We start from the raw sequence: 22,065 nt of genomic DNA, 5'->3' as shown, positions 1-22,065 counted from the left end.
TTGCGGAGATTTGTTAGAAAAAGGTCAAATATTTATCAATATCTATTTGGTTTTTTATAGACCTAGACTTACCTCAGAAATCTTGTCAACTCATCATGATCATGATAGACAAAGTCCAAATACTGTGAATCGGGTATGTAAGCACGTGGTTCGGGCAGTGCGGCATCAAGCTCATTTGTGGATTGTGCTAGGCAATGATAGGAGTATAGGAGGAATATGCAGGTATATGCGGTCCGCAGAATCATCTTGTTTGCTGCCAGCTAACACCAATCTTCACACGAAAATTATATTGAAGAAGCTCCACTGAACGTTAGACGAATGCTGCAAAAGAAAGGAAAGTTATTTAGTAAAAAAATCATTTTAATACGAGAGCTAAAGGTTTAGAATATCCAAATTTGAATTGTCAACATTCAAACACAATGTGATGCTGTTGAAAGTGAGGTTCGCTCTTCGAACAAGTGACTTGAGATCCTTTAACGTCTAAATTGGAATGATTGCTTAAGGCTTTAAAAGAATGCACCTCAAATAAGCCGTTCCTTAATTGAAAATGTCCCTGTGTGCGACTGGCTAATATTGCCGTGAAGTAACGGGAGTTAGGGACTTTTGACTTGGGCGAGGTCCTATAATATAAGTGCTACTGTATGAAACTTCATGAACGAATTACAACTTTAACCCAAGTGAATATAAGCGAAAGAAAACTCAGACGAGATGAAGCTAACGCCTTAGGGTTGGTTATAGGATGCCTTTATGTATAGATAAATTCGTACATAAGGGGTTACGTAGGCTTTAAGTTGATCCGAGTAATAGTTTCGGAGATACAGCTTTGAGAACTTGTGCGCTCGAGACTAGCTAGGCTAAGTGACCCGTCTTTAAACGCGTTTCTCTCGAAACTGTGTTTTGGAAGTCAGTTGGCAAGATTTCCCGAGAACTTTTCAATCGATCTTCATGAAATTTTACACAGGTCTTTGATATACAATTCTTATAGACTTGAACGAAGGACTTTTTTTTATGCGGGCGCGTCTTTTTTCTCTTGATTATGTTCGTAAATGGAGCTAACCATCTTCAAAAATATTGTCCTTACTGGTTATGACTGGAAAGTCTTTCGTGGGAAAATATTAAATATATTAAGCTTCCCAAGCTTCGAAGAAATTTGAGAAAAACGGTAATCCAACCAACCAATACTTTCTACATACGTACTTGTATATCTCTTCAAAAATCGTATAATTACCGCACATAAGTCTAAACTAATAAATATTTTTCTTTCAAACTTACGTTGTTTTCTCTGTTACTTTGGCTTTCTTCTGCCAATTCGCACACTTTAATTATCTTTACTCGCCTCTTTACACTTTCCACTTCGATCTGTTACATTGTATGTGTCTAGGCTAAGCAGGATCTCTAAACAACAGAAACCAAGCAACATAAACTCATTTCAATTAGTGCAACGATCTGAAAAGATCAAGATCATTACATAAGCTGTGCAGACGAATGATCACGAACACGTTCGCTGTTATAACTTTTCTTTGTAGCTGCATAATCTCCTCACTTTCCATTTCGCTATGCTAATTGTGTAATAAATGAAATCGAATTTTCTAGCATATGATGTGTTTAGATTTTGATTGCGTCTGCAGCTATCTAGAGTGAGTAAAGCGCAACGGAGCTGATAAAATAATTACGGTCTTACAAATAAGAAATTGGAAAAAAAAATGCTTCAATGAGAAAGTATTCATATACTATATGTACTCGTATGCACACATAATAGAGTATTGCACCTCACAGGTAAATAGAAGATACACGGATTTAGTGCAGTCTATTTACGTATTCATAATTTTATGATATTTCTATATAATGAAGATATGATTTTTATATGCGAACTAGATAAGAGTTAGTTGAAGGTTTGATAAAGCTGTCTTTCGTGGGTGTCTCTTTAGGTACATTCACCTTCTTACCTTCTATTTAATTATCCACTTTAGTTTCATAAGAAACCCTCGATTCTAATCATTAACATATGAAGGTAACATTGATTCTTGCCATTGAGACATTACTACTCAGAAAAAGATATTTGAAAGCGGTTTTAAGGGTTTCTCATTCTAAATACACCTTTTACCATCTGGGCTACCTCAAAATAGCTTCTTAAAATTTTGTATTGTGATTGCCTTTAGTTGAAAGTTAAAGAAAAATTTAAAATTTTTAAAATTTATGTTCCTGTTTCTGCTTCTGTTTTTGTCAAACCAAATGTGAAACTCGACATTGAAGTATTTTTTGAGGAAAGCAGCTATTAAATGGAAGAATCAGATTTTAAAAATCTCTCTTTTAATGTAAACATGCATCGCATTAATTCTAATTTTTTTTTATTTTCTGTTCCGTGCTTTTTTAAATTTTTTTTATTTTATTCTGTTTCTGGTTTGGATCTGTTTCTGTTCTACTGTGTTTCTGTTTTAATATTTAATGTTTCTGCTTTGAATGTCTTTGTATGTGGCGTTTTTAGTTCTCTGTTTGTTATCGTGATCTTATTTACGTCTTCTCTGCTTTCTGTTTCAGTTTCGGAACTAAAATTATTTCAACGTAAGTATGTATTTTCGTTAGCCTATGCAACCCTGTTATCGGTTTCAATCCACGTTTATAATTCGAATGCTGATTTTTATGCTGCTTAATATGTACCACAATCGAAAGATCTAAATAAAGGGTGTTTCTTTACGTATAGAACTTTTATTTCAAATAAAACTTATCTTTTAAATATTGAAAAACATTTTATTTTTCACATTTCTCACAAAGTCATTGATTTCATACACCCGAATTTTCTCGAATCCATTCACGATGATCCGCATAAGCCACCTTAGTGTAACCGTCGGGATTAGCACTGCCACAGCCGTCGTATACAAAATTGGAGAGACCCACCAACTTACCGTTGTAAGTAGCTGGGCCACCAGAATCACCAAAGCACGCACCATTATCAGGATTATGAGCCAAACAGATCAAAGAATCATCCCCCATCTGTATTGCTTCCTCACACTCTTCCGTGTTCAGTGCTTTTAATGTGTTCCACTGCATCCTATTAGGGATCGGACCGCTCGTGGACAGACGTCCCCAACCTGAGATGATAACATCCTCACCAGAGGGTACTTCCTCTTCGGCCAATTCGATGGGCTGTATGTTTTCGGTGAATACCAATGGTTTTTCCAATTCCAAGAGAGCTATGTCATTTAGGAAATTACCATAACCTTTATGGACGATGATGCGCTTCAACTTCAACAGTAGTCCACCGAGTGTGCGTTGAATACTGCCCACACGTACTTGATAATATCTAGCTGGATAACTGCATAGAACATGAATGTTTGACTAAGCTTCTTCTAGCTGTAAATTTTTATATTGATTTAGGGGAACTTACGGTTCAATGCCATTACCAACGACAACACAATGCGCCGCCGTAATAACAAAGTTTTCGCTAATGATCGAACCGCCACAGGTGTGTGAACCGTCATCTCGTTGTAGTGAGACCTGATGGGGGAATTGCCCAATAGCGGCGTCGGCCCCGCCAACAATACGCCCATTGGGAGCTGCATAGCTGCGGCTAACAACGGTTAGTGCCAAAAGGCAAGTGGTTACGAGTAAATTGTGGCGTGTCACCATTATTGCTACACACTCGGCGAAGGTTTAAGAATCAACTGAACTTTCTAACTCAAATCTATTAAAATTCCATAATATCTAGCATAATGTTCGCGATTATAGGCGAAAACTTTTATTAGGCCATTATCAGCTATCTAAATTGCCCACTGATATCAACTTGACCGTATTTCCTAGTCTATACCATGGATTTGCAGGTCTTTCAAGATTAAAATTGTTCAATTTAAACCATGGTTATATAATTTTCAACTGATTACCGTTATAAAGATTCCGATATATAAAAATTTTAAAAATTCTATTTTTTATTGTTAGCTGAACCCTATCATACTTAGTTCTCAAAATAAGCGAGTATTTTTTGGCAGCAATCTTAGCATTGCATTGGAAGTAATTGACGTTTCTGATGGTCTTCCGGAAAGGAGCTGACAAAAAAAAAATATAAAAAGAGCAATCTTTCAGTGTGCTTTCTTAGACATCGCCGGCTATAATAAATTCCTGCCAAGAGGCTTAATTTGGGACCATTTTTGTTCAGCAATTGAAGCCGTATGTTAGCGATAACGCGCCGCATATTCTCTCCCAAGACGTCAATAGTCTCGGGATATCTGTATACATAAGTCTATCGGCTTTGAATCGCATGATACGACGGATCAATGACACAAAACTGGAAATTTACTTAAATAAATTGATTGTCTGTAACCAAAGGTAAATAAACATCCTCCAATTCAAAAACGAAAAAGTAAATTAATTATGAGCCCTTTCCCTCTGCCCATAGAGCACAACAAAATGCGATTTTTTGAGGATGTAGTAACGGCGGACTATCGACTGTGCTATTCAAATACGGTGGCGAAAAACTGATAAGGAGCATGTAACCGCTTCTTTATAGAATACGGTCGGACGAAATCATGCCCGGTAATTGAAATTTAAGTGTGCTCTGTCACAATTCACAAAAAGGGTGACACCGCAATCTGCGCCAACTACTGTGAGGTAAGCCTCCTCAACATCGCATATAAAGTTCATCGAAGGTACTGTGTGAAAGATTAAAGCCCACCATCAACAAACTGACTGGACCTTATCAGTGTGGCTTCAAGCCTAGAAAATTAGCAACTGGCAGATATTCAACATGCGCCAATCTTGGTAAAGGAGCTGCCTTTATGCCGCTAGGCCTGAATTTGGTATCCTTGGAAAACTAATACGACTGTGTAATTTGACGTCGAGCATTAAAAGCTCCGTCAGGATGGGGAAGGAACACTCAGAGCCAATAAGATCTGAATAGAGAAGGTTCAATATTCTATAAGAGTGTACAGCTGCTGGCGTACGGCAATGATATTGATATCATTGGTCTCACATCCGCGCCGTTAGCTCCGCTTTCTCCAGACTCGATAAGGAAACGAAACAAATGGGTCTGGTAGTGAACGAGGGCGAGACGAAATATCTCCTGTCATCAAACAAACAGTCGCTGCACTCGCGAATTGGCTCCCACGACACTGTTGATAGTCATAACTTCGAAGTCGTAGATAATTTTGTCTATCTTGGAAGCAGTATTAATACCAACAACAACCTCAGTTTCGAATGCCAACGCAAAATAATTCTACGGCTATGTTGACTAGGTCATGTCATCCGAATGGAGGAAAACACTTCAGCTCTGAGAGCGTTCGTCACAATACCCGCCAGGGAAAGCAGAGGAAGACCTCCACTCCGTTGGAAAGACCAGGTGGAGAAGGACTGGCTACACTTGGGATCTCAAAATGGCGCCAAATTGCGAAAAGATGAAAGGATTGCCTAGCTGTTCTTAACTCGGCTATAACCACGTAACCGGTGTCTACGCCATTAAAGAAGAAAAAAATAGAAAATCCCGAGATCTCTGTCTAAATTTCATGAGATTTCATTAAAGTCGAAATGATTTTTGTAAAAGCTTTCAACGGATGAGTGACAGATTATTTTTCTTATAGAACTCGAAGCAGTTAGAAGTCGAGAGAGTATTTTGCATGTATAAATTTCAGGTTTTTAGAATTTGAAGAACTTTCAATATAGATACATATCGTCACCTGAAATGCAAAATAACGTATCATCAAAAAATTCGAAATTGAGTGTCTTATTGATTACGCTTCACTACTTCAAATTATATACATAATATTAAATATGTTCAACATTTTCTGGTTCTGCGGTCATATATAAACCAGTTTTAACCAATATTAATATTTTGTTTCACTCATGTTCCATTTTATTCCGTGTTTCATTCATGCCACTGTAAATTTTTGAAAATGTTGTTACGTTAATTTGCATTTCAGGTGACGATATATTTATGTATATGTGGCAGTTCTGACTCAACAAATTCGAAATTTATTCGACATTATTACTATTTTTGATTTATTTAAAACTTTTTCTATATTTTATTTTAAACGCCAGCATTTTCACGAATCCATGCGCGATGATAAGCCACCTTAGCATAACCATCTGGATAAGTGCTACCACAGCCACCCACTACAAAACCGGCCACGCCCACCAGTTTACCCTTATATGTAGCTGGACCACCAGAGTCGCCATTGCAAGCGCCATTGTTAGCTTGATGAGCCAAACAGATCAAGCTGTCGTCTCCCATGCCAATCGCCTCTTCACATTCATCCACTGTCAACGCTTTTAAAGTGTTCCACTGCATCCTATATGGGATCGGACCGTTGGTGTATAGGCGTCCCCAACCTGAGATTATAACATCCTCACCCGTGGGCACCTCTTCTTCGGCCAATTCGATGGCTTGTATGTTTGCGGTGAAGACCAATGGTTTCTCCAATTCTAAGAGTGCTACATCGTTAAGGAAATTTCCATAAGCTTTATTGACGAGGATGCGTTTCAACTTCAACAGCTGACCTCCGACTGTGCGTTGGATACTGCCTACACGTACTTGGAAGTATTTAGCCGGATAACTAAAGAGTATAGTTTGTGTGAGACATATGGATTCTTAGTAAAGTGGACTTGTGTTAGAAGTCGAATTTGTTTCGATGCACTTACGGTTCAATGCCATTTCCAACGACAACACAATGTGCCGCTGTCAGAAGATAGTTTTCACTAATGATCGAAGCGCCACAGGTGTGTGAACCGTCTTCACGTTGTAGTGAGACTTGGTGTGGGAATTGTCCAATATCGGCATCGACACCACCGACAATACGCCCATTGGGAGCCGCATTGCTGCTGCTGATTAAAGCCAAAACCACAAGCAAAGAACTAAGCAGTAGACCCGACGCCATAATTAAAACTTACGCGGTGGACGGATGTAAAATTAAGACTAAAATAATATTTGGCTCTGCAGGGATTTTATAGCTAGTATTTTGTGTAGAGATAAACCCAAGTAATATATTAAATTAATGTAATAGTTTCGATAAATCAGAAATGGTTTAGCTGTGATATGTCATTTGACTCTCTGATTGGTGAAATGGATTAGATAATGGTTGAGAAATTTATGATTCGAGTTTGGCAAGGAAATAGATAGTACGTAAAATTTAGGGTGAGCCAATACTCGAACATCGAGATAAAAAAAGTTGTATAACAGTTTTTACGAAAGCGAAGAGTGGATACATATAATGGTGGTGTTTGGATTCTTTAGTGTTCTGGGAGATCAAGGCTGAGTCTAATGGCTTGTTTCGAGTCACTAGCAGACATATCCACAGATAGCCGCAAAACGAAATCGTCTACTGCGCCTGGAAAGTTTAGAAATGCTACAATTGAGGAATCAGTATTAGAAGAGGAAGGCAGATGTGAAGCTTCTGATTCTAACCAGTTTATTTAGGAAACGGCAAAGAGTAATATTTTGTTTTGAAAAACCTTAACCTTTGCAACGCTGAAGTTAGAATACATTTATCAAATAAAAAATTTGTCCATACAAGAACTTCGGCTATATAACATAGTAATCCCATCTGAAAACTTTCGTTGGAGATTCTATCGTTACATTGGACAATAATTTGTAGAATAAAATAAATAAAAAAGTTTTCCATAGCAGCTTCTTAATGAAAAAAGGATGTGTGTAAAAATTCAGTTCGATCTTAAAAACTGACGGAGGGACAAGCGGGCATGTCGTGATGTGGTCCCTGTCCACATAGAAGAAACCTAGGGCCTAGAGCCTGATTATGCAAATTGCTGGGCAATCCAAAACCCAGTGTTTTGTAGTTTCCTGTTCTACGAGGTGTTTTCAAAAAGTATCGCGAAACGTAACTGACAGTTTTCTTCGATTGCAGGGGCGTGGTGCATCATGAGTTCTTGCCACAGGGAAGAACGGTCAATAAGGAATATTACCTGCAAGTTATGCGCAATTTGCGCGAAGCTATCCGCCAGAAACGCCCGGATTTGTGGAAGAACAAAAATTGGCTTTTGCACCACGATAACGCCCCTGCTCACACATCGTTGCTTGTGCGCGACTTTTTGGCCAAAAACAACACACTAATGATGCCGCATCCACCGTATTCCCCAGATCTGGCCCCCTGTGACTTTTTCTTGTTCCCTAAACTGAAAAGGCCCATGAAAGGACCACGTTACGCTTCTCTTGACGAGATAAAGACGGCATCGAAGGATTAGCTGAAGAAGATAAAAAAAATGATTTTTTGAAGTGCTTCGAAGATTGGAAAAACCGTTGGCACAAGTGTATAATATCTCATCTTTGAAAGGGATAAAATAGATATTCATGAATAAATAAATAATTTTTGAAAAAACACAAAATTCGCGATACTTTTTGAATAACCTCGTATGTCGCAGAATCGGCAGTTTGCCCAAGGCAAAATAAATGGCGGTTTAGCTTTCCTATACACTCTTCCTGTAAAAGCGGTTTAATCTTATACGCTTGACCATCGCTAAGTATAGGGCTTAGGATTGTTGCGGTGGAGATTGATTTCTGCACACTGACTTATAACAAAGACTTCTGCTTGAAAGATGCCCGGAACACGTCCCATTGGTAAGGCTAATTTGGTATGCGGTCCCGCAATGCCTGTTCCAATACCTTCCGGTGTTTTCGAGCCGTCAGTGTACCACTGGATAGTCCTGTTTTCAGTAGTATGACGAGCGTGGAGTCGTTCTACTCCGTCTTACTGCCGAGTGTAACTCTGAACTTTTTTGTAAAGTTAACCCGCTTCGTAACGCTGTCTCTTAGAAGGAGACCCAGTGGTATGTCTTCCCCTAGGGCCTTCATTTGTAGAGATGACATTATTTTCTCTTTGCCGAAGCCATCTGCTGGCATAGCATGATTCGTTACCTGTTTGATCACTAGACGTGGCGGGCGAGCCTTTGCAGTTTCGATAGTTGAAGGCCTACCGAAGACTGCGTTATCTTATAAGCCCAAGCAACTGCTTTATAAATGAGAATAGGTCTTACGATTATGGATGATTAGAATGGTTGGCTACAATCTTTTCCATCCCTTTTAGCATAACGGATGTGAGACTAATTGGCCTGCGAGTAGTAATTCCTACCTACCTTGGGAATGAAAATTACTTTCGTTATTCTCCACGGTGCTGGGATATACACCACCGCAAGGCTATGGATAATGCAGTGTCCGTCTTGCCTCTAGGCAAAGCCTGTGCAGTATGGCTGTCTCAGGGGTCGTCGAGATATTTTCAAAGAATTTCCTGAAACCGTTTGACTTCGCGGCCTTAATCTCCTTGTTATAGACTGTTAGGTGCTGTTTATAATTCTTCCAGTTGCCCGTGCGCTTCGCTTAATTGAAAAGCCTACTGATTGCCTGAGCACTGCGAGTTTTCTAGTTTTTCCATGAACAGGTTTGTTTCCTGGTGGCCGTATTTGGTGAACAAAGTGATAGGCGTCCATTTTAAACTGGTTTGTCGCACCCAGCCCGCTCTCCAGTCCAGCTACGGTGGACGCACTATCTACATGTCTCAACCTGCTTATATTTTGTCCTAGAATTTCCCTAAAGATGAGGGCGACGTTTGCCCTGGGTGTTACCATGTTGAAACTTGTTTGTGGTATAAATTTCAGACTATACCCGCTTCGTTGAAAAAAACGATTGAAATGCTTCTTCGGATAATTAATAGATTATTCCAAAATCATTATTTTCGAGCAAAGTTCTTGAATGTTTCATAAATTATAACTAATATCATGGGATAACACTGACGACGTAAACGAGCAATTACGTGCGACAATTTCGTCTTATCATTATTAGGTAATTAAGGCTTGCTTAGAACAGTGGTCGGCAACTATAGCAAGATATGGAATTGACCCATTTATACAAGTGTTGTGTGTGAAACAGAGATATTATAAAAAAACCAACAAACATGTTCGTATACGAAGACCCTCATGAAGGTGACATATAGTGCAATTATTGAAATTAATCTATATTTTCCTAATATATCAAACTATAGACCATTTTTTCGACTAGTCATCCCAGAAACGAAAAACTGTTTGGCAATCCCTGACTTATGGCGATTATTCGGAAAACACGCATGAAAATAATCACATATATATATACTATATGTTAGCAAATTGGAATAACTTGACGAATTTCCGATAAGCGATAAGTCCCGTAATGATCTTTTATGACTCTTACGCGTTATTTCACAAGTACCCACATTAAACAACATACTTATAGCTGTTGTTGGACCCGATTAGAAAGAAACTATGTTCGAACTGCTCTAATCAGTCGAACTTGAATGTATTTGCCACCGAAAAATTACTACCGTCTACAACAATATGATAAAAGTATTAGTGTTGTTGTTGATTAAACAAATTATTACTCGAACTAATAAATTAAACGACTTCTTAAACATATCAATAACTCAAGAGTGGACAGTTGTAGTTTCGTCGCAATGGCAGTTACACGCATCATCGCATTCGCTTTCGTTTTGGCCGTCTGTGTCGGCATTAACGCCGCGCCCAATGGTCGCATATTGGAGGGTAACGATGTCGCTACCGGCGAACTCCCGTGGGTCGTCTCGGTACGTGTGGACAATGCGCACGTTGCAGTGGGCAATATCATTGAAGCCAGCCATATATTGACCTCGGGACACGGACTTTCCGCATTGAGGAGCATAGCGTGAGTACAAGAAGTGAAGAGAGACAGTTAAAGAGGTCTTCTTATATATATATTTTTTTTCCTCCTTATAGTATTGCCGCATCAAGTGTTACGGTGCGTGCGGGCAGCATTAATCAATATGCCGGCGGTCAAATTGTCAAAGTTCAATCGATCACAATTCATCCATCGTTTGGCAACTTCTTACACGACATCGCCATCATTACATTGCAGCAGCCTCTGACTTTCAGCAGCAAAATCGCCGCGATCGCCTTGGCCACAGACGAAGTCAATGATGCATTGGTTGAGGAAACCGAAGTGTCGCTTGCCGGTTGGGGTTTGCAATTGTCGGGTGCCACGCCGTACAAACTACAGGTGGCCACCTTCAAGGTGTTGAGCTCGCACGAGTGTGAATATCAGGCTGGTTATGGTTATGATTCGGTCTTGTGCTTAGAACATGGCGTTAATCGGGGTATCGCGACTGGCGACGAGGGCGCCGGTGTTGTGGTTAATAATACTTTAGTGGGCGTGGCGAGTTTCTACTTTGGCGGCGGTGGCACTAAATTCCCCGATGTAAGCAGCAGAGTGTCTTACTATAGCAGCTGGATTGCAAGCACAATTGCTGCACAAAGCGAAGCTTAGTGGAATTTAACAAATCGTATTGAGACATTATATATATTTGTATATATGTATATTATCTAATTTCTAAATACCTTGTGTACCTTGACACAAATGAACAAATAAAAAAAAATTGATAAGGAAATAAGTGTTATCAGTGAGTGAGATCTTATGCGGCAATGTTTTCAAAGGTCACGTGACGAAAGTTCTATATACATACTAGTTCTATGTACTAATCAATCTCTAGATACTGGTAGACTGCGAATAAAACTGTTGAGCCTGAAAAGTGACCAGACTCACGATGACTAATGCTAAAATAAACGAAATCGTGTAAACAGAAAAGAGCTAACATTTTGTTAGAGATAATGTGATATCCATTATTAAGCTTTACAGTTTACTATACTTATTTGAAGAAACGTTACGAAAATGTTATTGAGTTATAGAATCTATGTTTCGAACTTGAGATCTATAAAAATGGGTTAGGGTTAGGGTTTGATAGATCGACCTGGACAATAATATATTTTATATTCTGTTAAAAAAATTGGAATTTCAACTTCACTTTCACAGGATTTGTGTACATACTTGACCATATTAAGATACATATATCTGTATATGTGACCTGGTCTACGGAAAGGGGGCTTAGGTGTCAAAAAATCATAACGAGATAACGAGAAACTGACGAAACGAGTTGTTTATTTTTAACAGCTGTTTCTAAGAAAACTAGTTTTCGCACGTTAGCTCCCTTTTCGTAGACCAGGTCACATATATATATTTTTGTTTTTGTTTTCCACTGAGTCAGTCGATTGTTCATTATTATTATTTTCTCGTATAGTGATTTTTTATAGAAATTCATGTTATCGTCATTGCTTGTTGTTGTTATTTTGAGTATAAGGTATATATGTATGGACTCTCGTACGAAATTGTGGTTACGCAAACAATATAATTGGATTCGACAATGCATTCAATGAAAGTAAACTGAATATAAAAGCAGCGATTATAAAATAAATAATTAAAAGCAGAGACAAAAATAAAATATTATTTTAAGGCTGCTTTAAGACTTCTCAATGAATAAAGACACTTAAGGAAGGCTAAGGTATTAAACGTCAAACGGATGATCGGAATATATGTACATACATAGGCTGCTATATATATTTCTGGACTAGGCAACACTAAGTGTTGCCAGGTGCAATCTAACATTTCCATTGGAAAGTTTGACATTTTTTAGCATAACATCACTCAGAACGTTTTGTCATTTAATCGTGAATTGTTTTATTTACAGGGAATTAAAAAATTCATCTCGGCCAAAAAATGGAATTAACTCGTGAACATTTTCGTGCGATCATTTTTCACAACTTTCGACGTGGATTATCACGACAAGAGTGCATCGATGAACTAAAATCTTTGTATGGCTATGAAGCACCATCCTATAGCACTGTGAAAAACTGGTACAACGAATTCAATCGTGGCCGACGCTCGCTCAAAGACGAATTCCGTGAAGGTCGTCCAACAGCCGTTGTGCCAGAAAACATCGATGCCGTACGTGAACTGATAATGCAAGACCGTCATGTAACATACCTTCAGATAGAGGCATGCCTATGCATTTCTCCCACCAGCATACATTCGATATTGCATGAACACCTGGCCGTAAAAAAGGTTTGTTCTCGTTGGATCCCGCACAATTTGACAATCGCTCAAAAAAGGCTCGTGTGGATTGGTGTAAAGAAATGCTGAAAACATGTACGAAGTTGAAGGTAACATTGGTTAATTTTTAAAGCATAAGCAATGACTTCGATATGCAAATTTGCGCCTGACAGGAATCTTCTCTGGAATATAGGAGCGACTGTATTGTCAGTCCATCAACAGATAAGATTTCATTGGAGTTTCTTCCGTCTGATATTTCCAAAAAACGATTTTTTTTTACATATTTTGATAGAATATATTTTTTTTGATAATCATTTTATCAAATAGTTTCTGAGTTACCACCTTCAAAAGTGCAGTTCAGTCCAATCAGCTTCATCGTTTATTTTTATACGTGTTTTTTGTTTCAAAACCATATTTTCTAATCTCGCTTGAGCTACGAGTATTACTCGGAGCAAAATGATCCGATGCGATAAAGTTTTCCATACCAGTTTTCTTATCTAATCAAAAATCGACTTTTGGCAAATGTTTGATGAAATCAACTGATGAAGTTTTTTCTAACTTTACAACATTTTTAAACGAAAACAAGAACAAGCCTATTCCAATATTATACTTGAATTCTCGGAGACCCAATAACATATGTTCTACTGTGGGCAATAAATAGTAATACTTTTAAATTTAAAATTTGAGCGTAAACCCATTCCTCGAAGTATCTTTTTCTGTGTTGATATGACTGTCAGTGACATCTGTGCCAAATGTCATATCAAAATTATTATTAGTGTTTAGTATACGCTTGTCTTTCTGAAGTACATAGTGCATTCTGTGGTTTTAGCTATTGTTTAACAAAGAAGTTCCATAAAATTTTGTGTGTGGAATAAAATTTCTGATGCCAAAACGTTCAGAATGTTGAAAGAGGTTTTCGATGATAATTGTTTGTTGCGAGAAAATATTTTTGAATGGTACAAATTATTCAAACAGCGTCGAGAATGCGTTGACGACGAACCACGTCAAGGACAGCTATCAACATCAACAGATGATCAACACTCCTATAAAATAAAGGAATTTGTGGTTGAGATTCGACGATTGAAAGTCAGAGATCTTACTGGCATCGCTAGAATATTGAAAGGATAAGTCAAACCCATTTTGAAAGATTATTTGGAACAATGCTTCCTGACTATCAAAATGCCATAAAGCATTATTATTAGTGCTGAGTCTTGGATTTTTGCATACGACCTAGTAACAGACAATCAATCGGGCGAATATCGTGGCAAAGATGAGCCGAAAACGAAAAAACCACGACAAAGCAGGTCAGGAATCATATTTATGTTGACTGTTTTCTTCGATTATCGAGGTGTGATGGACTACGAATTCCTTTCGACCGGCCAAACTGTCAAGAGGAATACTATTTGAGTGATATGCGTCGTTTGAGCAAAGCTATTCGTAAAAAAAGGTCGGAATTATGGGCCGAAACTCTTGGATTTTGATCCACTATAATGCACCGTCGCAAACTGTATTGATTCTTCGAGAATTTTTCTGCAAATTTTCAATCAATATCATGCCGCAACCATAGTATTCGTCTGATTTTGCTCCATGCGACTTCTGGCTACTCAGAAAACTCAAACGATCGCTTCAGAGAAACCGTTTTGAGTCAATTGAAGACATTAAACGTGAATCGCTAGGGGCACATATCGATCCCAAATTTTGTAACTGTCTGTTTCTTACCAAGAACCTACTCATTTGTCGGAACCGCCGATATTGGACCACCATAACATATAGCTGCTCAACAAACGGAACGATTCCAGTGAAGTACTTGTATGGAAAGCTTTTTGATTTAACAAGGTATCGCACGAGATTGGATGTCGGCTAAAGCATTGGTGCAATCCTCGAAGTAATTGTTCAATTCGGATGATTGGAGAATATAGACGCCATACAAACGGAGCGGTCGCAATGCAGTGCATTTATGGAACTATTTGTATTTGTGAAGCGTATTATAGCACCGCTTAATTTAACTTGCTTATGTAGGAAACTCTCACAGTCTTTTTGAGAAGTGAACTCATCACTCACACTCAGCGGATTACCATTTTATTTTCGTCTAATAAGAAAGGATGATTTTGAAATTTGGAAGATGGTTATGATACCATTATTACCCGGTGGTAATTACCTTTAAATACGATTACTTTGTTTCAATATCGTTCGAAATTCTCGAACTTTATCAAACACCAAACTTCAGCTACCGATAAGCGATAAGATTAGTCAGACGGTGAAAATATATTTGCCAACGCAAAGCGTGTAAAGCGCAATAATGTAAGTTTTAAAATAAAGTAATAAGGCGAGCGTACGCTCCACAATAAAAGTGGGTCATAAATTCAACACTTCGAGTATTTAACAACAACTCGCCGGTGCCGATAACAATGCCAAAACGACAATAACAAAATCAATCGGCAAATTCAAGTGCGAGTGTGTGAAAATCTTCACCACAATTCATTTCATATAATTGCACTGCCGGTCCGGCCAGTTCAGTCAGTGTCAGTAACTCGGTAACGGCGCAAACGCAATGTGTTCAAAAGTAAATTTCGCGCTACTCGCGCTCGCTTTCGCTGGCATCGTCGCCAACTGTCAAGCCGCGACACTGGATCAGCGCATTTTGGGCGGTGAGGACGTCGCATCCGGTCAGTTCACTTTCGTCGCTTCGGTGCGTTTGGACAGTGCGCATGTGTGTGGTGGCAGCATTATCGGCGCGCGTCAGATATTAACGGCGGCGCATTGTGTTGTCGACGACAACAACCAAGTGTGAGTGTGAAGTTAGCTTGAGTGTAGTTGTTTTGGTTTTCCCCAAAAAAATTATAAATAAATTTTGCAATAATCCATAATTTCTGTCTCACTACAGTGTTGCCGCCGATCGCGTCTCCGCGCGTATCGGCAGCCTCAATCAATTTGCCAGTGGCAAGATCATCTATGCCGAATCCATCGCCGTACAGCCTAACTACACATACATTAGCAATGATGTCGCTGTCATACAGTTGAGCAGTGCTGTGGAAGAGAGTAGCAAGATCTCCATAATTCCTATTGCCACTAGTGCCGATCAAGCGCCAGCAGTTGGCACCGCCATCTCCGTTGCCGGTTGGGGTGAGCAATCGTCTGGCGCGGCACCATACAAATTGCAATCGGTCGCATTCTCAGTGGCCAGCGAGGAGGAGTGTACTAAAGGTTTCCCCGAGCATGATGAGAGCACTTTCTGCTTGGCTCACAATCTGAAGGAGGGCAGTTGTCTGGGCGATGCTGGTAACGGTGTGGCCTACAACAATCGTTTGGTTGGTGTGGCGAGCTTCGTGGTGGGCGCATGCGGTTCGCGTTATGCTGAAGTCTTCGTGAATGTCACACACTTTGCTGAATGGATCCAGACTCAGTTGTGAGTTGGTAATGAAAAGTTGTTGTTGTTATAGAATTGTATTATGTAGCAGTAAAGCGAATAAATTTTGAAGTATTGTAAAAACTAGCATTGTGCGCGTTTCTTTTTAAAACAGTATGTATTAACCCTTGAGTGGATGATAAGTGTCAGAAAGACCACAGAAAATTTTAAAATAAAATTAAAAAAAAAAAATAATTTAAGAAATTTTTATGCCTTCATGAGCCAAGCTTTTAATGAACTAAAAGGCTATCTTGCTAGCGGAAGAGTTGGATAATTTTCCACAATATTCTGTTATCAAATTGGAATCTGAGGAGTAGTTTGATTTTATGGTGGCTTTATCCATATGTTCTGCGGATATTCGCGGGCGATCTATCCAGTCTGAGATGCGCGAGTACCTTCAATGTCAAAATTAATTGACAATGGCTCATCGACTAACATACTCACGTCCCTTCCGTTATTCTTGGTAATCTCATGTTTTAAAGTACACTTTTTAATCCTCCCAACTGTGGAGGTAATCTTTTCAGTCTACATCGTCTTAACTTTCTTTTCAATTGAGATACATTTTAAAGCAATTTTTCATCTGATGATGACAATCACAGTTGACCAAATTGAAACTTGGTCTAACGTCAACAGGATAGGCCTCATATCATTATTTATTATATTATTTCCGCCCTTATATTTCTAACTGAAATAACCAACATATTGAATATCATCGTTTCGATCATAATTTATGAATGAAGTCATACATTTTTTTTAACTCCTTTAAAATGATGGACATTGAACTGACTCATCTTTATCAATGCGATAAGACATTGTCATTATTATCTGTTTTGCCGGCATTGCGATTCAAAGTAGTTATCAACATATAATAAAATTAATTATATACTATAAAGCGTTCAAATAGCGTAATTAATGAGTTCGGAGGTATTAAGGAAAAATATTCAAAATTTTTCTTCTTCTTCCTTATTGGCGTAGACACCGTTTACGCGGTTATAGACGTGTTTACAACAGCGCGCGAAAGAAAGACTGTCTATTAGTTGTTTGTCAGATTCCAAGCGAAGCCAGGTCATTCTACACCTGGTCTTTCCAAGGGAGTGGATGTCTTCCTCTTTCTGTGCTTCTCCCGGCGGCTTCTGCGTCACTCTCAGAGCCGGAGTGTTTTCATCCATTCGGACGACATGACATAGCCACGCTGGCCGCTATTTCTTAATTCTGTTTGTTGATTTTGATGGTTCGGTTTGTCTGACAACATTTTTTATAGTACTTCGAGATCGGCGATTTTAGCTGATCATTTATACGTAGGTTGTCATTTATTTGTCGGGGTTCGGCAACCGTAGTCTTGCAATTTGGCAACTCACAACTTTAATCTATAATTCGACATCTTTGTTGCTATACACACTCAGAACGTTTTGGCAGATGAGCAATATTTCGGTGATTTACAGTAACTTAAAATGTTCATCTCGGCCAAAAAATGCAATTAAATTGAAAACATTATTCCATAATTATTTTTTACAACTTTCGATATGGATTATTTTCCCAACAGTGCATCAATCAACTAGCCAGCACTTCCTTCATGACTGCCCCGCTTTTGGGAGATCAAGACTTAGACACTTGGGGGCGCAGACATCCCACCGAACTGGCGGGCGTAGAAATTAAGCGCCTTTGCAAATTTGTATTGGCGACGAAGCGTTTTGCCGATCTTTAAGTCCAAACACGGGAGTTCTATTTTCAATGGCTTCACAAAGGACTACATCTAGTCCACCTGCAATCTATGATCAGCCATCTAATCTAACGTAACCTATCAATCAACTTAATTCAATTTTGTCGATATTTTAATGAATTCAATCGAGGACGTAGAGTACTCCAAGACGACTTTTGTGAAGATCGTCGAAAATCAGTTATTGTTCCAGAAGCTATTGATGGTGTGCGCAAACTGATATTGCAATATCGTTATGTGATCTAACGTGAAATAGAGACAACTATAGGCAATAGTAGAACTAATATACAATCAATATTCCAGCAACATTTTTTGTCAATTGCTAAAATGGCTAACTTGCGGTGCTTCGAAAAACGTTTATGACATTGTGATAGTTGTCATATCGAGAATTTAAAACAAAAAAAGATCAAGCTTTTTTCAACACCTGATACGGCGGTTGATTCGTTCAGAGTAGAGATACTTCAATCAGAGTGGCAAAAGTGCTTTGAGAATTGGTTCAAACGCAAGCAAAAGTGTACAGATCTTAATGGAGAATATTTTGAAAGACAATGAATTTTTTTTTGATGTTTAATATTTGTTTTTGTTCTCGAATCCCGAAATTTAAGGAGAAATTCTCGTAGATATCTTATAGGGTCAAAGACGTTTCCTTCTGGGTGTTACAAACTAGGCAAAATTAATATACCCTGCTCAGTGTATACAAATTTATACATCTGTAGAACGTTCTTAACATAACCTTAGACTATCTTCATTAAAATAAATTCACAACCTTTATATGTATTTTGATACTCAGCTTATCTTTTCGGAATTGTAAGTACAGCTTTCGAAATAACGGATCGAAAACATATAATATAATATGCAAGGGATTAAGATTTATTTCTAAGAATCCGATAGGCTGCAGACAGTAGTTGTTTGAAATATTGTCGCATGGCCGTTTGGAAACTCAAAATGTATTGTAAATTTCTTTTGAATCTGAAAACACTTGTAAACATTATTTCTAACACGGATAAAATGAAATCCGTTGAAAAGACCAGGTGGAGAAGGACCTGGCTACATTTGGAATTGGCGTCAAACCGAGAAAAGGAAGAACGAATGGCTCGCTGTTGTAAACTCGGCAATAATGTATATCGATTAAGCTGCAATAGGTTGCTGGGCGTGATATTGCGGGTTATTGTAAAGCATATGAAATACACAGATCAAGCACCACCTTACAATTAGACCATGGTTAAGAAAGAAAATGAGTCTGATATTTTGTAGAGATTTTGTCGACAAACAGATAGAGCTGAGTCTCGGTGGGTTCATATGTAAATGGAATATGTACTAATAGCCGGTGTCTTATTGAAAGACACGGCAGCAGACTGGCGATAACACGCGACGACTTCTGTAAAAGCTGCCAAGAGGTAAAAGCAGAAGAGACTGTAGAACATCTTCTTTGCGGATGCTAGGCTTTGTGCAGAATTGCAAATATCAATGGGGTTTCTTTTTGGCGATGCCCCAAAAGTTGTACATAGAAAACTTTTCGAATTGATGAACATCATCAAGAGTGCAGGTTGGTTCAAAAGGATATGATAGCGTTAGCGAATATTAGTCTCTTTGGTTTCACAATGTGCCTCTTACTTTATGGAGTTCAAGGCCAAGTGGACTGTTTCAGTGTAAGAATATTTCAACAAATCTTGTCGCGTACTTTCTCTATTTGCTCCTTACCTTAAAAAAAAATGACATTTGAAGTGATTTCAACAATATTTCAAATAAACGAAGATTCACTTGGAACATGGATGAGGGGTGCTAATAACAGGCATACTCTCTATATGGTATGTGGCAATATACACTATACATACCCAGTAGTGGTCGTAATTACATGAGGAAAGAAATAGTTTTAGTATTATTTATCAGCAAGTTCGGATTATGCCTGGCGGATGATAAGGGATTGCTTTCAGCAAATCCAGATTATAATTTTAATCTATATACATACATATATGACATTGTTCGTTTATTAAGTGATTTATAAGATTTGTTGATAAAGTTCGACTATAGTAAGTGGCTATACATTTTATGGGTCCAAATCAAGTATTTGACGACTGTGTATAAATGATATAGAAATACGTATTGCCTAGTTCATTTAGCTATCGCCTACCACTCTTAACACAATCGCGTGCCGACAATGGCTTTTCTACAATTTTTGGCCTTCCTTGCAGTCACCCTCGTGGCGGTTACAGCCAATCCCACGGGTCGTGTAGTCGGTGGCTATGACGCGGTTTCAGCACAATTCCCACATCAAATCTCTTTACGTTTTCAACACCGGCACACTTGCGGCGGTTCAATCATCGCTTCCAATTACATATTGACAGCGGCGCACTGCGTGGTCGAAACAGGCACAACACCGTGAGTAGAACGAATTGGTTTCCTGTCGGGTATGATAACATTTTATAATATTTTTCATCTTATTTACATCGAGACAGTTATGCTGCTGAATATTTCACCATACGTGCTGGTACCCACAACCGCATTGCCGGCGGTGTCATCGTGCAAGTGAAGCGCGTTGTAGTCCATCAGGGTTATGTCGTCGAAAATGATTTGGCCTTGTTGGAGTTGGAGGAGCATTTGACATTCTCATCGAAAATCCAAGCGATTCCGTTGGCCAGCGCTGAAGTGCCCTCTGGCGCCGAAGTTATCATTTCCGGTTGGGGTCTTACCGAGAATAAAGGTGATACATTGCCCATTCTAATGCAATGGAATACCGTTACGGCACTTAGCAAGAGTCAATGTTTCCGTAAAATTTTGATGTCTTCGGATGCTTTGTTATGCTTGGATCATCCGTCAGGCGCAGGTGCTTGCAATGGTGACTCTGGCGGTCCGGCCACATACAATGGTGAATTGGTGGGAGTTGCTGGTTTCGTCGTAATCGGTTGTGGTACCTCGCGTCCCGATGGTTATGCTAAAGTATTCTATAACCTCGAATGGATTCATGAAAATATGATATAAAAAGGCTTGTGTTGTTGTAAAGTAAAGATGAAAAATAAAAAAAAAAAAATCTATTATGGACAGCCAAAGTCTATATTATATTGAATTGCGAACTCGCATTGTTTTGTTTTCTGATTTAGTTGGTTAATTTATGTTTAAGGCTATTAAGACGCAGCTGACTGTTTGGACTTCAGGTAATACGCCCAAGGGTATTCGGTTGAAATCGTCCTTCATGAAGAAGTTGGAACAATTGAAATTTGCTTTATTCAAGCATTTACTCTAGCGGCATTAATTGTAGTGGAAGATGCATTCAATGACAATGGCTATCCTTTCTTTTGACATTACTCAGAATATGCTGGCCTGCTTAAGAAATATTCTTAGCAAAAAGTAAGCCATATACTACGAGTAAAGTATAAAAATCGCTCACCAGATTTGCTATGAGTCGCCTCGATCAATGAATGAATAGTTCTACTCGCCAGAAAGAACTTTAAGGTCGTTTACAACATGGATGATCTCGCACATATTGGTTTAAGGATGAAATTTAATCTCCACCATTTGGGAGGAGAGTCCCAACTTAGCTGTTAATCCATAGAAAACAGAAATATGCCCTTTTAAAGAAGGATCAAAGTTTCACCTCTTTAGGGGTAGAACTCTTGAGCTCTGTCAATTATGGCGGGTTATTCCAAAGGCCGTCGAATCTTTTTCAGATGAGCTATGCTCCGAAGTGGGGCTTACGACCCTACTAACATATAGATCGTTAGTTTGGTGGAGAGCATTAATGGAAAAGTGGAGTATGATGTAATGCTTACGGTCAGCTGGCTCGTGAGTTTAGACCATTGGAACCAGTTTCGGCTATTAGGGCCATTGGGGGTATGGTATTATTATTCTCGACCTTGTTAATTAGAAATGTCGACAATGCGACCTAGGAAAGGATATCAATGCTTCTATGATCGACAGTTCCAACTTCGATATCTACATATTCACCAGCGGATCAAAGGGTGAATTAGAAACATGAGTTTTGACCTTTTCTTTAGTATTATGTACTCAAAAAGCAAATTCAAACTAAATGAGTGGAATTAACTCCTTCAAACCGAAGTTGTTGGCATT

General features: G+C 38.7%; 6 protein-coding genes across 9 annotated transcripts in view; 3 read left to right on the top strand and 3 right to left on the bottom strand.

Moving 5' to 3' along the window:
* The window catches only part of LOC105227459 (carboxypeptidase D), a 51,294-nt gene that overhangs the window by 8,177 nt on the left and 21,052 nt on the right, over positions 1-22,065 (bottom strand). For all 4 annotated transcript variants that reach the window (XM_049455613.1, XM_049455610.1, XM_049455611.1 and 1 more), the window contains exon 3: positions 73-321. In XM_049455613.1, the coding sequence (XP_049311570.1) occupies positions 73-245 (173 nt within the window). In that variant the 5' untranslated portion in view covers positions 246-321. The remainder of the gene's footprint in view (positions 1-72; positions 322-22,065) is intronic.
* LOC105227458 (serine protease SP24D) lies at positions 2,685-3,675 on the bottom strand. The gene is made up of 2 exons (XM_011206806.3): positions 3,386-3,675; positions 2,685-3,313 (listed from the first exon to the last, which is right to left on the bottom strand). The coding sequence occupies exons 1-2, from the start codon at positions 3,625-3,627 to the stop codon at positions 2,782-2,784; spliced, it is 774 nt and encodes a 257-aa protein (XP_011205108.2). The 5' UTR covers positions 3,628-3,675; the 3' UTR covers positions 2,685-2,781.
* Positions 5,970-6,894, bottom strand: LOC105227457 (serine protease SP24D). Its single transcript, XM_011206805.3, has 2 exons — positions 6,625-6,894; positions 5,970-6,539 (listed from the first exon to the last, which is right to left on the bottom strand). Exons 1-2 carry the CDS (start codon positions 6,858-6,860, stop codon positions 6,014-6,016), a joined length of 762 nt encoding a protein of 253 aa, XP_011205107.2. The 5' UTR covers positions 6,861-6,894; the 3' UTR covers positions 5,970-6,013.
* LOC105227456 (trypsin alpha) lies at positions 10,385-11,316 on the top strand. Its single transcript, XM_029550746.2, has 2 exons — positions 10,385-10,642; positions 10,714-11,316. The coding sequence occupies exons 1-2, from the start codon at positions 10,416-10,418 to the stop codon at positions 11,258-11,260; spliced, it is 774 nt and encodes a 257-aa protein (XP_029406606.2). The 5' UTR covers positions 10,385-10,415; the 3' UTR covers positions 11,261-11,316.
* Positions 15,365-16,370, top strand: LOC105227455 (trypsin beta). The gene is made up of 2 exons (XM_011206802.4): positions 15,365-15,664; positions 15,762-16,370. Exons 1-2 carry the CDS (start codon positions 15,429-15,431, stop codon positions 16,285-16,287), a joined length of 762 nt encoding a protein of 253 aa, XP_011205104.2. The 5' UTR covers positions 15,365-15,428; the 3' UTR covers positions 16,288-16,370.
* LOC105227454 (serine protease SP24D) lies at positions 20,104-21,027 on the top strand. The gene is made up of 2 exons (XM_011206801.3): positions 20,104-20,379; positions 20,457-21,027. The coding sequence occupies exons 1-2, from the start codon at positions 20,159-20,161 to the stop codon at positions 20,977-20,979; spliced, it is 744 nt and encodes a 247-aa protein (XP_011205103.2). The 5' UTR covers positions 20,104-20,158; the 3' UTR covers positions 20,980-21,027.

Source organism: Bactrocera dorsalis, chromosome 4 (assembly GCF_023373825.1).
Source record: "Bactrocera dorsalis isolate Fly_Bdor chromosome 4, ASM2337382v1, whole genome shotgun sequence".
In the NCBI taxonomy this organism is placed as follows: Eukaryota; Metazoa; Arthropoda; class Insecta; order Diptera; family Tephritidae; genus Bactrocera; species Bactrocera dorsalis.
This window is presented reverse-complemented; position numbering and strand designations above follow the sequence as displayed.